The 16,708-nt window shown below is 45.6% G+C and overlaps 4 protein-coding genes across 4 annotated transcripts; 3 read left to right on the forward strand and 1 right to left on the reverse strand.

The window, feature by feature from the left end:
• Nucleotides 1–804: 804 nt before the first annotated feature.
• On the forward strand, nt 805–4,856 carry GL218_01511 (uncharacterized protein; the record flags this gene model as incomplete). Its single annotated transcript, XM_033577983.1, has 4 exons — nt 805–878; nt 1,040–1,227; nt 1,345–4,743; nt 4,813–4,856. The coding sequence occupies 4 exons, from the start codon at nt 805–807 to the stop codon at nt 4,854–4,856; spliced, it is 3,705 nt and encodes a 1,234-aa protein (XP_033439302.1).
• A 1,585-nt stretch (nt 4,857–6,441) lies between these two features.
• Nucleotides 6,442–8,151, reverse strand: GL218_01513 (uncharacterized protein; the record flags this gene model as incomplete). The annotated part of the gene is made up of 3 exons (XM_033577984.1): nt 6,442–7,108; nt 7,268–8,021; nt 8,097–8,151. The coding sequence occupies 3 exons, from the start codon at nt 8,149–8,151 to the stop codon at nt 6,442–6,444; spliced, it is 1,476 nt and encodes a 491-aa protein (XP_033439304.1).
• A 1,912-nt stretch (nt 8,152–10,063) lies between these two features.
• On the forward strand, nt 10,064–12,133 carry GL218_01514 (putative serine protease EDA2; the record flags this gene model as incomplete). Its single annotated transcript, XM_033577985.1, has 7 exons — nt 10,064–10,289; nt 10,343–10,450; nt 10,521–10,993; nt 11,089–11,270; nt 11,395–11,479; nt 11,557–11,637; nt 11,699–12,133. The coding sequence occupies 7 exons, from the start codon at nt 10,064–10,066 to the stop codon at nt 12,131–12,133; spliced, it is 1,590 nt and encodes a 529-aa protein (XP_033439300.1).
• A 1,977-nt stretch (nt 12,134–14,110) lies between these two features.
• Nucleotides 14,111–15,337, forward strand: GL218_01515 (putative mitochondrial transport protein fsf1; the record flags this gene model as incomplete). Its single annotated transcript, XM_033577986.1, has 4 exons — nt 14,111–14,214; nt 14,278–14,411; nt 14,479–14,573; nt 14,648–15,337. The coding sequence occupies 4 exons, from the start codon at nt 14,111–14,113 to the stop codon at nt 15,335–15,337; spliced, it is 1,023 nt and encodes a 340-aa protein (XP_033439299.1).
• Between the last annotated feature and the right edge of the window lie 1,371 nt (nt 15,338–16,708).

Consider the following 16,708-nt stretch of genomic DNA (forward strand, 5'->3'; position numbering starts at 1 on the left):
CATTGCTAGAGGTGGAAAGATAGAAGGTAGCTATTTGTCTTCTATCTTACTATTATTGTCACTCGTTTAATTCTTTATTAATATTATCCTATAAAGTACATTAAAGGACCTTACGTTTGTTTGTACAAACTTCGGTGAAAGCATCTTCGGCAGTTTCCTTAAATCGTTCCTCGCCACGGATCAACTCACCCTTTTATTATATTCACCAATTTTCGCTTCTATCGTCGTTAATAGTGTCTTCTGTCCTACATAACATAGCTGCAGAAGATTATCTGAGCCGTAGATGTCTTACTAGCGCTCGGGCTTCCGCACCGGGCACCACCCCCTGATCCCTGGTCTATCTACATAGCATGTGTAGTTAGCTACCTACCTACGAACGATATTACTATCCTTCAACCCCTATCGAAATTTCCCGCCCCCTGGTCGAACCCCATACCGCTATCCCGCCTATTTTCGTTTCGGCCGCTTCAACTCTTCTTCATCTGTGTACAGAAATTCGATTTATGTTATGCGCCTTGTCGTCGACACCATTTTTATGGTGACATCTCTGTAAATACTTTATCACCTTCGAATGGTGTTGTCTCAATGTCGAACCAGATTGCCGGTCCCTCGAATTGGCCCTGGTTCTGGTTCCGGATAACTACCTATATCTAATCCATCCTGTATCTCGCCTGCCGATAAGTTGGTTGTAGGCCGGTAGGATCTCGAATCGCATATAAAAAAAAATTTACAAGTCGACAAAATTTCCAGTGTAACACCGAATCCTACTAGATTAGCTGTCGCATTGGACGGCATCTTTTAAGAATGTCGTTGAATGGATTGGACGATGCTAAGGTTATAGAAGCCCACGAAGTCGCTACCACCGAACCTGGCGGATGGTATGAAACTTTTTTTTTTTGTTGTGCCAAAATATTCCTCATGTGGTAAATGTGTCGTGATCTACGTCGCTGTTCTTACCACAATGTTGCCTTTTATTTCCCGTCCCAAATCGTTTGTCTAAGTTTGCGCCGCTGACCTAAGTCTGGTCCAACTAACATAGGTTCCTTCTCAAATACGCCAATCGCGACGAAATCGAGCTTCTTGACCGTGGGAGTGGTGGCATCGTTGATGTTCGTGGTGCAATCGCAAAATACGAAGAGGCATCGCCATTGTACGGCTTCCTTAAGTATAGGCGAAGGAGTGTCTTATTAAAATACCAACCTGAGGATTGCTCGAGACTTATCCAAGGTGAGCTATTCAGCTAATCATACTATGCACCTATTGTCTAGTCATTTTCAATCTAGCTCTAGAAATAGAAGACTAAGCAGGATAAATTGCTAATTCGATTTGAATTGTCATGTATAGCTCGTGCAGCAGTGCATTTCAATGCTATTTGTGAGCGGTTTGCGCCGTACGATATCACTTTCGAAATTTCGGTAGCCAAAGATCTGAAAGATAGTAAGCTTTCTGCAGCTTGTTCGCTGCATACCGCTTCTGGATCGGCATCATCGTCCACGAGTTCATTACGACGGCGGAGACTGAATGAGATTGCTGAGGAAGAGGAAGAAGAAGAAAGGGAGAGAAAAAGGCAGTCCACGGTTAAGGAGGAAGATAAACGCGCATCATCTGTGTACTCGGTACCCGCTCACTCACCGCCTATAGAACGCCCTACCGTACTCGATAGTCAACAGATCTCCGCCCCGCAAGAAACCAGCTTTGCCTCAACAGCCAACGTCCCAGAATTTACAGGAGCTGACAGACCGACATCTCCTACACAGTCCGAAAGTGCTCCACGTCTATCCTCCCAATCCACGCGCCCTGATTTATACGGCTACGCGACATATGCATATGGTAAACCAAAAGTGAAGCTCGGTCCCCGACCATCTCTAGATACAAACAAAAGGCCTTCAACGGCGGAAAACTTTCGGCCCACTGCAGCCTTGCCGGCAGGATTTAAGCTATTCTCTAAGGGGACTAAAAAGGGGCAATCTCAAGATATGGAACAAGTCGAGAAGACTGAAGAAGCTGAAGGGGTTGCTTTGGATACCGCCCTCGCGCCATCTAAACTTATCCCTGAGGTTCCACAAGGCACTGGCCTTCAACTGCCCCCACGACCCGCAACGAGTTCGGGAGCTTCTATTAAATCAACCACTCAATCGCTAGCGCCCCCACCGACAAAGGAGGTGAAAATTACACCTGAGAAAGCACGACTTATGAAGGCCATGAAGCTGAGGGAAAAGAAGAAGATGATGAGTACTACAACGTCAGAACAGACAGCACCGTTAGATAATATACCTCCAGGCGAGGAGAAAGAAGGATGTGATACTGAATCTAAAGATTCTCTGCGAATCAAGGGCGACACTGGTCACCGCGCCGTATCCAACGCAGATTCGGGTATTGCCATTGATCCACCCACCCCGATGACGATCAATACTGAGGATACATCCGACTCCCGCCCAAATTCTCCGACGGGTGCAACATCATCTGAAATAGGGGCATCTACGAAAGCATCCTCCCTATCCGAGTCGACTGATGAAACTGTCCAAGCCTCGAAAGACATAAGGAAAGAGGCTGAGGAGGTTGCGCCCAGAGGTCTTCCAGGAATGGAAGATAGGCTAGAGCAGACTAAGACGAACACGGATATTTTAGACGCGAAGAATACTGAAGTTAGTCAGAAATCTCAAGAGAGTCCAGACCATCCTACACAAACAACAGAGCATTCGATCCCCAGCTCTGTCAAGGCGGATGGTCTTACTGATACCATCTCGCCGCCCAATTCAAAGGGTAACGAGCAACCACCGAGCGAAGAGGACACGCCTAAATCACCTTTGAGGTTACCGGTTTCGAAATTCTCTTCCAACGAGCCGCAAACTCGAGCTGAACAGAGATCACCAACAACTCCCCGCCTAAAATCAAAATTCTCTATACCAGATATATCTCTTCCCGCAGAGCCCATTCCCTCTCTACCGAACACATCCGTAGAACACCGTGAGCAGACCGGAGGCGAATCATTCCCGAAGGCTGCCTCGGAGATCACGCTTCCCCCGAAATCAGCTAAGCGCATGACCGTCGTCGGAACTATTCGAACTGACTTGACAAAGACTACGCCTCACTCTGAAGCCTCCGATCCTCTTCTTGACGATGCTTTGATGGAGGAGCTACAGTCAGCGACGTTACAAGAAGCTAAACCCATGCTCGTGTCCAAGTCGCCCATTACTCCCGTTTTCCCCAATTCTAGTTCTGTCCGGCCAGGACCGCCACTATCACGTGCTGTTTCGAATCCGATGCGTGGGCCTCTCCTGGCACCCAGTGATGTATCGCAGAGCAGCGCCAGAAGTGTATCGGCAGGTGGTGCAGCTCTCCTGCACAATATTACCCGACAGTCGTCGAGCGCTGGCTTGCAAGCTAAGAAGAACAATCTCGGCTCGAGCATTTCGCAGAGAATCAAGGCCTTAGAGAAACTTTCTGGCCCTGGCGGCCCTGGTAGCCCAGAAGATGTTCGTCCGAAAACCGCTGCACCATCTTCGGCTTTCTTCAGTGTTCGTAGGCAGAGCATTAGAGAACCGTCGAGATCTTCTTCCGTGATGGACCATGCCGGCTCTTCGGAGCTGCATACTCCCACCGCCGAACAATTTCAAGAAAGGCCACCTAAACTTTCCGGCGCAGAGAGGCGTGAGAGGTCTCGCTCGGTGGCCAGTCGATTGTCTATGTTCGAAATGCCAACGCAGAATTCACCTCGTGAGCGGCCTGAATCGATCCAAGTTACTGCAAGAATCGTCCGCGATCCTAGTCAAAGTCTACCGAGGAAGCCTGAAGTAAATGCAAGCCCCGGTGACTACCCCCAGCTTGAATTGAAGCAGTCACCACTCATTGTAGATTTACAAAGACCGGAACTATCTCAGCCTGTTCCCGAGCCAGTGCCAACCCCATTAGTACAGGTGTCCAAGGAGACAATTCAAGAGAGACGTGATAAAAAGTCAATCTCTGATGATGGCGAGAAGAAGCATCGGCGTTCTTCTTTGAGCATAGTCAAGGATTTTATCAAGGACCGCCGAACATCAACTGCTAACAAATCGACTGATAACTTAGCGATAATGTCTCCTAACGGATCAAAGTCTCCAAACAGGCCACCGTCAACCCATCGGAGCAATGGTGGTTTCGCGCGACGTTTGTCAATTTCAAGCCATCGTTCATCTTTCAGTCGTGAGCGGGAGAACTCAACGTCGACGCCTATCGGGTCGCCCGCCGTCCTAAGTGATAGTGGTTCTGGAGATGATGATAAGAAGAGTGATAAAAAGTCTGAGACACGGGCGTCTCGATTCATGAGGCGCTTGTCAAACTCTCTTAACGGAAACAGGAAAGTTACTAGCCCGCACATTTCTCCTACTGTCGCTGAGGAAGATGCGGATCAGCTTGTCGCTCCTACGACTGATGTCACCACGTCTTCTCAGCTAGCAGTTGTGACGTATATGGGAGATGTGAACGTGCAATTTCCGGACAACTTGCTATGGAAACGGCGCAGCATGTCTCTAGATACTCAAGGATTCTTATTCTTGAGTGCTATCCAAGGCGCTGCAACGGGTGGAAAGGACAAGGCTGTCGCTGCTGGTGCTAAGCGTTATCACTTGAGCGACTTCCGCGCGCCCTACATCCCCGATGTCGAGATCCAGGAACTCCCCAACAGCGTTGTCTTAGATCTTGTGGAAGGCTCCTGTCTGCAGATTGCCTGCGAAGACCGAGCCGGTCAGTTAAATATATTACATGGTAAGTGACACAAGCTCTATTCAATCTACTCTCATTTCTAGCCAGCTTTTTTACTGATATCATATATAGCTCTCCAAGACTCGCACCAAAGCCACAGCTCCTTCAGACAATAAATTCTTCGAGGTCTTTCTATTATTTCGAGTGGCCTACTTCCGAATGGCAAAAATTTCCTTGATTACGACAGATACCCGAACCTCTTTTCATCGTTGTGCCAATAAGACGCATTCTCTGCATTTCCTTTTGTACCCTCAGATTCATACAGTCTAACGACTCTTTTCATTCCGACAGCAATTGTCACCTCTATTTCCATTTTCTATAGAGTCGACCCAGCTTAGAACGGACATACGCTTGCTTAGTATGTTCCTGTGGAGCCTTGTACTTTTGTAGTTTCTCTTCTGCCTTGCCTCTACGGGGACTGATGTGTTTTGTTGCATCGCTAACAGCGGAAATGTGTTGATACTTACTATTCTGCAGTCTCAAAACTAAGGGGGGCTTCGTGGAAACCGGTGGGCAAGAGACTGTATGTAGAACGAGTTGGTATCTGGGCTTCTGTACATAGCAACAACATTGGCGTGCATTACAAAAGCCCGCAATGTATCTATTATTAAAAATTAAGTATGAAAGTCATCTAATGTAAAATCCCCCCATTAATTCACGTCGTGTCTAGCACGATGTTTCATGAGTCTAGAAAAGATATTACAACATCAAGAGGGGTGTGTCTGTCTGATAATATTTGGTGAACAAAGGAGTTGTCAATCCTTTGTTTGAGGAATAAATTAAGACTAAGAACAAGGCATTGTGATTTTGATACTACCTCTTTATTTATGATAGTCGTGATGAGGAAGCATCATTAACAAACTCCTATAACGGCATAACAAGTTATTATTGGAATATTTTGCCGGGTAGGTATTTAGCCAAAGATGCGGTCTTCATGTGATAGTTAGGCGTAAAACCCAGCATTTATCAAAACGTAACATCAAGATTCATAAAATCAAATCACAACTCCAAGATAAGATACTTTTAAGCCTTCAGCAGGAAACAATGGATCCTGCCTCCCCTAAGCCTCGTCCGAAGGGTGTCTTAAAGACGCTATCAATCAGCGTCAAACTCCCATCTCCTAATAGAGTCAAGTTCGACGACGTCGCCCACGACATCCAGACGGGAGACGAGGTGCCGCCGAGCCCTCGGACCCGCGACCAGTTCTACGACTCAGTGCTGATGCGTAGGAGAAGAACTAAGGCGCTTGCTCGGGCTCAGCAGATCAGGGCGGAGGTCGAGACGAAAAAGGCTTTTAAGATATGTGCGGAGGCTGCGGCGGCGGCTGCGGTGGCGGCGGAGGAGGAACGGAGACGGGCCGAGGAAATGAGGAACAAGATCGCCGAGATGAACCGCGCGGTCGAGCAAGCCCGTATTAAAACGAGGAAGTACGATAAGATCGTCGGATTCGGCTTGAATGAGGGGTGGTATTCGAATATGATCCTGTGCATGCAAGCTGTCTATTGCTAGGGGCTACAGATAGTTGTGAGCGCTTGGAAAATACTGTCGGGGGTAAGCCACTGTTGTTGATATTTTCCTTGAGCGTCTATTGCGTTGTTTTGTCGTGTAACTAGAGCAATGTTTTCTGTTGTGTTTAGAATCTTGGTTTAGATAACTATCAGTTATGAGCTTCATAAATATTTATGTACTTGTTTCAGATGATTAGACAGATAGTTTAGACATATTTGCAATCATGTCATCGATATTTTCGTCTTTACGAATCATCAACTCCTTACGATCGCCCGTAATAACTCCTGTAAGCACCATACGCAGTTCTGTCCGGTCGTCGTTCCACGATGATATATTCCATCTTAATCTTGACCGGTAGGGTATGAGCCCAGAAGCATCTCTTTGCTGTTCTTCTAACTCAACAAGGATCCTCATGCCGACAACCATCGCCTTATTCTCAAACCAGGGCCCGGATAGCTTCTGACAGAGGGCTAGTGCCCTCGACCGAATGTCGTAGTTGCGGCATTTGCATATTAGGGAACGCAGCATCGGTTGCAGTTTGTCTTCGAAAAGAGGCGGCATAGTACCAGTAAGCGGACTCCCTTCTTGTAACACCGACTCCGCGAGTACGATGATTTCGCGGCAGGTGGGGAGTTGCGAATCCCATATAGCTTCGCATTCTTCTAGGTCGTGGCTGTAATGAGAGTAGATGTTGAACATCTTCGCCTCTACTAGCATAGTTTTCCAACTCCAGTACTGGGCGAGATCCTTCTCTTGGTTTACTTTGCCTTCTAAAAACTCGCACCAAGTTTTTGATTGATCTTTAGCAAGCATCTGTTCCTCTTGGAATTTTATGAAATCTGTCGGGTTATTGAAAAGTCTGGCTTGGATAGTACGAAAGCACCAGAATAACATATATGTCGTGTGCCTTTCGAAGTTATGCTCTATCTGCTGTATGCTTTGGTCGCTGCTAGGAATGGCGTCTTTGCATAACCAGGTTCTTTGATATGCTTTATTTCTCAGTATGGCGGGATAAAACGGGGATAGCAAAGAGTTGAACGCAGACAGGCGTGCGAGGAAATAGTCCGCTTCACGGACACCCTCATCGTCTAGATTCGGTGGTAACCGAGAACCAAAAATCATGCTACCAGACAAGGAACTCTCCAAAGCGAGTATGGCAGAGTGCATAAGCCGATCGATGGTCTCCGTGTTGCCCTGCATCGCCTCGAACATGATGAATAAAATGCTGATGATCAGGATCGTTCGTGGCGCAATAGACGAGCCCTCGAGCAGCATTCGCCTTCGAAACTTTGAGATGGCCGTGGTATAAAACTGGAGTGCGTCTCTGTGGTATCTAGTATTGATAGGGTTGAGAGTATCTGTTGGGACCATCCAAAGGGACTTCGCCCCTGGCTGCTTCAGACGATGGATCTGGTCCATCATTGCCCGACACAGCGCACCGGTACCCAGAACGCAATCCCGTACACATTCATCTCTGAGGCTCTCGCGAAGTACAGTCCGAGTCCAGAAATTCTTGTACCCGTTCAGAGAGAGATTGCCTACAACGACGTTACGGAATAAGTCGAAGTAGAAGACCTCGTGCCCTTCAAGATCATGTAAACGTATCCCTGGAGCTAACTGCGAACCGGCATCGCCGCTATTAGATACCGGCACGGAGCCATTTTGAGTCCTACTATTTTCGTATTTGCAAGGCAGCCGGCTTCTCTGACAGCGAGCACAGGTCGGCCGACCTTCATCGCATTTAATCCTTCGGGATTTACATGTAGCACAGCCTTCAGCTCAGGTTAACAGAGCAGGTCCTCATGATAGACATGAGAATCAAAATAGACTTATAAAACGAGACCTACCGGAGCGGACTTTGGGCTTGCGAGTTCGTATACGAGGTACGGACGGGGCCGTCATGTTTGCAGATACGTAATAAGCAACAACGGCGGTGCCAAGCCTTCGAAAGCGATCGCAGAGACGCCGATGTAGAGGGTATTCAATAATGATATATTACCTGCAATTCAACAGAGTGATGGGATTACCTCTAAGCCAATCTGCCTTATCCTGACCAAGGCCGGCATGGCGGGGATCTACGTAGAAGTAGAAGTAGTATCATTTACGCTTACGCCGGACTAACGTCTCAGTCCGTGCTGGCGTCCTAGGTGGACGTAATCGGCCGGAATAGCTTCGGTGGCCGACGGACAAATTATTATCAGTGAACAGCCAGAAAGGGCGTTGGTATCATGATAATAAGAAGCGGTTAGACGTGTCAGTTAGAACAAGCCAAGGTTCTGTGCCGCAATGGGAAAACCCTTGGCATATACCATTTGAATACACTGGATGTGGTCTTCTTCACGTAGCGTAACATCGGCGTGCTGCGAGATGGATAGGGCTGAACCAATATAAATAAGGTACATATCTTCTATTCTTGGCTCTTTTATAGAATGACTAATTGATTTTCATTGCGATATATATGTTATGTATATGTTCTTTTATAAGAACTCGGTCTCGTGTCTAAATGGCGATGATAATATAGTTCCTTGTCTTGTTGGTGATAGTCAACACTGGACTAATAAGTTTCTAAATAGCTTATTGATCTATTTTACGTCGTAGAAACACTCGTACAGTCATATTCGCTTTGAGGCCCTTTCCTTTTCTTCGAGACATGTATTATATTACATCTCTATTACTTAATTTAGTAGAGTATCCGTAGAATGTCTTACGACTGAGACAGCAATAGACCTACTAGCATCTCCAGTATACATCTTAAATAATATATGATAGTAAGAGGCTCATCTTATATTTAATCTTTAGAAGAATACAGTGATAGTTTAGGTATACATCTAGATCACGGGGCCACACCCAAGTTCCAGCTTAGACTTCAATAAGATGCTCTAATTCCGAACTTGCAAGTGGGAAGTTGGATCATACGTAAGATGCGGAGTTTTACGAAAATTCGTTCATTCAAAACTCCGAGATCAAATACCGAAGTCTTTGAATTCTACAATATTTACTAAAACCATTCTAGTCGCGTTGCCGTCGATGTTTGCTACTCGCTACCGTTCAGTAGGACGTAGATACCCATCTATAGGGTTCACATTATGCCGGTTAACACAACATAAACGTATCACCCGGTAAAAGGGATAGCTATAGAAAATATGTTGGCTCAACTATCAATCCGAACGTTATACCCAGCATCATGTAAAGCCTTTTGCTAGGCTTACTCAAGACTACTCTGAGACATTGTAGACAAAGAGGGGTTAGATGGATATCTACGGACCCAGGCAGATGGGGTCGCAACTATTTACGTGGTGACATAATAGTTTTCATAATGATAGGCTCTAATCATGACGCTTCTTTATAAGTGATGATCACTGATCACTGATTGCGGCTCTTCGATCTCGAGTTTCCCATGGCAGCACAAACCCTACGAATTGTAGAAAATCGAAGCGAAACCCGAACCGAGAATACGATTTGTGGACAATTCCTAAGATCTGACCGCACTTTGAAGTTACATGCGGGTTGACTATCTAGGTAAGCAGCCAGGCACCTCCACTAATAAACCGGGATAGTATCTAGTCAGCATGCAATGCGACGCCGTGCAACTTTCCTAACTAAGGAATTGTTTGCGTTACTTCTTATCATATTTGGCGAACTCGACTAGGTAGCGCACGCAAGCTGACGTGCTAGAAGATGATCTCTAGGTTAGTGTAGTGTACTTGGTTAAGCCATCAGCTCCCGTCGATCCGGATCTTCATAGCATATAATTCCCAACCTTGGCACTTTGCTATCCATTTTCTTGGTATCGCATAGTCTTTAAGCCAGGGACATGAAGCTGAATTGGTTGTCGATTGGCCTCTTGGCCGCCCTATCCCAGGATGCCGGTGCATTGCAAATAAAGCGTGAAGCACCTCGGGATAAGCTTCAATATGGTGTCCACTACTTCGATCAGAAGATCAACCACTTCCCCGGCAATGAGGTGTTCTCCAAGTCCAATCTGAGCCACGGTACCTTCAAGCAGCGATATTACTTTGACAGCTCTTACTATAAGCCTGGTTAGTTTACATGATGTCCTATGCTTGATATAACAATGTTAACCTCTTTGCAGGCGGGCCTGTCTACTTGTACATCTCAGGAGAGACTAGCGGTCCGAGCAGATTCTCAAATCTACAGACTGGAATTATTCAAATTTTGATGCAAGCTACAAATGGCTTAGGTACGTCTCATATAGAAGAATAGAGATAAGATGTGGAAGAAAATAGAACTAGTACTAACGAGTTTTAAAGGTGTCATTCTTGAGAATCGTTACTATGGAGCTTCTTACCCCTTCAAGACCAGCACCACGGATGAGCTACTCTTCCTCACTACAAACCAAACCATAGCTGACAACGCCCACTTCGCTCAGAATGCTGTGTTCCCCGGTGTTAATGGAAGCCTCACCGCACCTAACACGCCATGGATAGTGTACGGTGGTAGCTTGGCAGGAGCGCAGACGGCTGCATCGATTAAGGTGTACGGAGACATCCTCTACGGCGGAATTGCCGCTTCAGCTCCGATTAAGGTGAATGTGGGCTATCCTGAATGGTATAACCCTATCCAGAAATACGCTCCTCAGGATTGTGTCACGCGAATTAATAAGATCGTGGACAAGTTTGACTTCCTTGTGGCCAAGAACCATACCAAGGCAATCGAGCAGTTCAAGGCTCTCTTCGGTCTCGAATCTCTAACGGACCACCGAGACTTTGCATCAGCTATTGCAGTGAGTTCCCTTCTTTTACCTCGTAGCCAAAACAACCCAGCCTTAGGCATGGGACTTTCATCCCCTACTTTGACTAGCTACTAACTCATATATAGGACCCTATAGGAAATCCCGGATTCTACCACTCAAACACGTGGCAAGAGCTGAATTGGAATTCCACTTACGGATCGAGGGACTTTTTCTACTTCTGCGGCAATGTTTCTGATATCGATGCCCCGGAAGAGATCAGTCAACTGGACGATGTGTTGGCGAACTACACCGATGGTGAACCCTGGACGTAAGACTCCCTACATGTCAATTTCTATCGAATTATCCACTCTGTTCCATTTCAGAATTGGAAAACCCATACCTTTATTTCCCGCACATGGTGTCAGTGGCTAATACTTTTCCCCTCCTCATAGCGGTCTTGGTAATTATGCCAATTACGTGAAGCGGCATACCCTCTCACTATGTCCTTCGGGAGACTATAATAGCAACGATTGCTGGGTGAGTAACCATTCCGTCCCCTCTTGCATAGTAGCTGCCCATAATATCAACTCACTCGTGACTAATTCTCGCTATAGGGAACTCAAAATGCGTCAGCATGGGCTAGTATAGAAAATACAGCTACACGCTCGTATCTTTACACAAGCTGTATAGAACAGGTAAGGACACCGCTATATACTAATTGATTCCTAAGCACGAACCAGAAACTAATAAACCAAGGGTGCATATATCGCGGCACCAAAAGAGGGACCGGCTTTATTGTCTCGAGTGATAGATATCGACTACGAGCAACAATGGTGCCGCTGGGCATTTGCTCCGGGGAAATACAACTCAATCCCCTCCACTCCGGACGTGGGTGCGTACAACGACTTCGGCGCATTTAACTTCACAGCCGACCGACTAGCATTCATCGACGGGGACCAGGACGTGTGGAACGACCTGTGCTACCACTCTAACTTTGCGCCCGCGCGTACGTCGTCCGACCTACACCCGGAGCTACTCATCACTGGGGCGGGTCACCATTGGGACTCGTACGGCATCCTAGATGTGGAAGCCGAGCCGCAGTTCATCCGAGAGGCGCACAAGTGGGAGATTAAGACGGTGAAGAAGTGGCTTAGAGACTTTGACGACTGGAAACAGTCGAAGAAGCTGTAACTAGGGGATGATGCTTAGAGTATTATTACCTAGCACGGATGGCTTATAGCGAATAATGGGATATTTAAAAGCATGATTTTTAGATAACTAGTTAACATTCATCATACTTAATGTATGCCTTTATTGGAGATATGGTCTCGGGTATTAAGCATTGATGCTCATTTCGTATTATATGGTTTGGTGAGAAACAGGCAGTACCTAGGAAGATCAAACGTAATGTTGTAAAAGACTGAAATCTTATGTAATAATGTTGCTCCTCGACTTCCTAGGAAGTTATTGAATTTATTACCTGTTAACACCAAGTGGGTCTCCACATACATAGGTACATAGTGTATGCTCGTGAGATGATTGGATGATTGGATGAATTTTCTGTAGAATACCACTTGGAATATAAAGCTATTTTTCTTGCTCGGTCTTCAACGGGGCGCATGGCCTAATGGTAAGGCGTCAGATTTCGGTTCTACGACGACCTCTGAAGATTGCAGGTTCGATCCCTGCTGTGCTCGAATTTTCAAGCCATCTCTTCAACCCAGAGTCCACTCTGGGATTTGATTTTTTTTGTATTTTTCTTACCTTTGGTCTTGGAATATAATTGCAAAATTTATTACTTTATTTTATATTTTTACCTACCTAGGTAGTATATAATATTATTCGATTGAATATATTATTATGTTTTCTCATTATTTAAGAGTCATATAGGTATTCATTTCTCTATATCTCGTTTTGTGCCCCGCGTTGCCCTGCTATCTGTACACTACATATGTTAGGTACTTAAAGGTAGGTAGATTAGGTACTTGAAAAAGTACGATGTCCGAGATCGGCCCACTAAAAAATTGCTTTGTGAGGGTTCATGCCTTCCTGTAAAGAATGCCGGTTGAAGCCGTGTACGGTGGACTATTATGACATTAGTGCCAAAATCAAGAAAATAGGTCAGGGCTGTCCAAAAAGGGTAATATATCGAGTGCACAGTGTACTATGCGGGGTATATACAAAATTGAATACATAATTTTTATATTTATAGTAACTTTTCGAATATTACTGGCATAAATTGATATAAAATATTAATATTTCATTTGAAGTATAATGAAAAATATTAAAATAGTCTCATAATATTGCTGATTTATTTCGTAAAGATAATGTGTAGTATAAAAGGAGGGCTATTATGTGTACGGGTGGTCATAAAGGGTATCACGTGCCGTATATGACTTATTGGATATTGATATAATACGCTATACAATACGCCAGCCAAAAGATATATATATGCAACTTGCATGATTATTTTCGCATTAATAAAGGCTATAAAATGATACTAATTATACTTTTTGAAATGGTATATTGGTAAAGTTATTCGAGTATTGAATACGTGTAAGTGTTGTTATTGAATTCGGGTATTTTGAGGCTAAGGTAAAGGCGATATCTGATTGGCTAATCTTTTAGAATAGGAAAGACTACATGTATATAGCTGTCTTAATATCTTTACGAATTTTGGGCCAAATCGCATGCAACCTGGACAGTAATTTTTGTCCTTTTTCAATCAAAATATTGACAGTTTTTGAAAAATATTCGGATAGATATTCATAAAGTTATTATGGTATAAGGTTAAAAGGGGTGTTAATTGTGTATACAGCGCATATTAATTGAGCTTACACTGTATTTTTGCTCTACTATTACCTTATTAGACATAGTGCCACCCATTTTCTTGATTTTGGCACTAATGTCATAATAGTCCACCGTACCGTGAGCTAAGGCTTTCATAGCCGGGGCCGACTTACAAAGAATACAAAGAATACAAACAATAACGGAGGATAAGTGCTTCTACTCCAACTCCCACTCCCGTTCCTCGCATACATTCCGTTGGCGGGTACTACCTGTTTATGCCGGCAGCCTTCTTACGTCGGCTAGACTTGTAGGACCAGCTGTCCACTCCTTTCAACTTTGGCAGTTGTTGAAGAAATTGCATAAATCGCGACTTTCACTATGTCGGCTTCTTTGCCTGGCAGTCGGGAGCTGCCCGAATCGCAATATGACTTAACAACGTATTGGGGTCGTGTCAAACAGACGGCGACCATTACAGATCCAAGGTATTACTAGCTTCCGATCCTTTACTAGTGACTATTCCTCTAATGTGAACCCGTTCGTTATAGAACCCTTTTCGTTGGAAACCATGGTCTTGAACAAGCCAAAAAGTTGTTGGTCGCATATAAGCAAGGCGAGATCAAAGATATGACGCCGGAATTATGGAAGGCGAAGAAGATCGTCGATTCTACACTACATCCTGGTATGATAGCATGGTGAACTTGACGTATTCCGTAGTTTCGAACTGCTGGGTTAATCGAGCTCCCTAGAAACCGGAGAACCAGTCCTCCTCCCCTTTCGGATGTCTTGCTTCGTGTTCTCGAATTTGATCGTTACAGCTGGAATGCTTACGCCGGGTTTAAAGGTATGTGTACCTTCCTATACTACGACCTGAGCAGAAGCAGCTTGAAGAGATACTTACCTGAAATGCAATAATAGAACACCGGGACTGTCCTCTGGCAAATCACTAATCAGTCTCTCAATGTTGCCATCAACCACGCGAACGCGAACAAATCAAACCCCCTTTCCTACTCGAAAATCGCCCAATCGTACTTCCTTGCCGTCGGCGCATCTTGTTCCGTGGCAGTAGGTCTGAATTCGATTATCCCTCGTCTGAAGGGATTTTCGCCGTCGACGAAGCTCATTCTCGGGCGGCTCGTCCCCTTTGCGGCCGTAGCGTCCGCCGGTGCGCTAAACGTGTTCCTTATGCGCGGCGAGGAGATGCGCACGGGAATTGACGTGTTCCCCGTGCTCTCGGAGGCAGACAAGGCGCGGCTGGCGAAGGAGGGCAAAGCCGAAAACGACGTGCCGAGCCTGGGCAAGAGCAAGAAGGCGGCGACGCTGGCGGTCAGCGAGACGGCGCTCAGCCGCGTCTTCAATAGTAGCCCCATCATGGTCGTCCCGCCGCTGATCCTTGTGCGCCTTCAGCGCACCGAGTGGCTCAAGAAGAACCCTCGCTACACACTACCCATCAACCTCGGTTTGATCCTCGGTATGAGTTTCCTCGCGCTACCGTTTGCATTGGCAGCATTCCCGCAGCGCCAGAAGATTAGCGCAGAGAGCTTAGAGGATGAGTTTCATGGCCGTGGAGGAGATGGGGGGATGGTCGTGTTCAATCGTGGAATCTAGACGGAATGGGTCATTATTCAGCGGCGTTAGTTAATCACGTTAGGCGTTTCTAGAGCGAAACAAGTCGAAGGGGATTATGTTTACTACTTAACACGGCCTTGATGATTTAGTTTGAGGGGAGAAGAAAACGTCAAACAAGTATCACATAGTTTGATGCCATGACATAGTACCTAACCTACCTATAAGACACTATACTTCGTCATAGATGAGACGCCGCATGGTAGCTCTATCAGCGTCACTAGACGCGGAGATAAGAGGGACATGAAATAGAAACAGTTATTAAACCCTCTTATTAAATAGCCTGGAGCAATTGCCTCCTTCAGGATGTGAGAAGGAAATTGGTTTCCGAGTCTCAGCTTCGATCGTCAAACCATCTTGGCGTGCTTCTTGACGCGTGCCTGGGGTACATGTGACGAGTTCGGCAATACTTCCAGGTTGTCCGTAGCCGGCAGGGTTTAGGAGGGGCAGGCATGCGCTGTCGAACCCTGGGGGGGCTGTTCTCTTACATGTTGCCTAATAATATGAATCTAAATACGTATCCTTCCATTCCACGAGGAGTGCTTGCTTGCTACAGGGGCGAGCTAGAGATCCTTTCTAAGATCTGGCGGTCTGAGCGCGACGCAGCTGTGTATTACCTTACGTTAGATATTCTGGCTTTATAAATGAATACATAGTGAGGAAGACAAAGGACCGTAGTATAGATTGCGGAGATAATGATTGAGGGTTTGTTATTTGTAGGGAATAGTATCCTATTTATTGCGCATAAAAAGAAAAATACGAAGTCTTCAATGGAGCCTCATGAAGGATTAACAAGGGCTGACGAGTGGCACTGCTGCCACTACATAGTACACCAAATAAGTCTCGATAATCATTTTTGTTACTATGGTAAAAATACGCCTCGCTTTTGAGATGTGAGACATAATTGTATTACTAAATGTATATCTATTCGGGTTGCTCGGCGTGCGGTTAAAAAGCCTGCCTATTCTGATGATGACGAAACGCATATGCAAAACTGGGTGCCTTTTTATAGGCCTATTTATCTGGCCAATGTCCGCTGGAGGATTATTTAGAAGTTGGCTCGGTCTAGGGCCCGGTCTGGGAATTGTATATATACCTACATAAAACTTTTCCCCAGGTGCGAATATTACATATATTATTAAAGGTACGACATTGAACACTTGTTCGAAAATAATATCTTAATACATGGTAACCGCCTTAATACTGGGCCAAAGGGACCACTTACATGGGGGAAAGGCGCGAAATAACCCCGTGATGTAAGAAGCGGACGACTTTTTGTCGGGAAGCGGATGACTTCATTAGGACGTGGGCATATTTAACTGCGCAGAGGAATGCGTAAGAATTGGACATCAA

The sequence above is a fragment of the Daldinia childiae genome (assembly GCF_008694065.1).
Source record: "Daldinia childiae strain JS-1345 chromosome Unknown Scaffold2, whole genome shotgun sequence".
In the NCBI taxonomy this organism is placed as follows: domain Eukaryota; kingdom Fungi; phylum Ascomycota; class Sordariomycetes; order Xylariales; family Hypoxylaceae; genus Daldinia; species Daldinia childiae.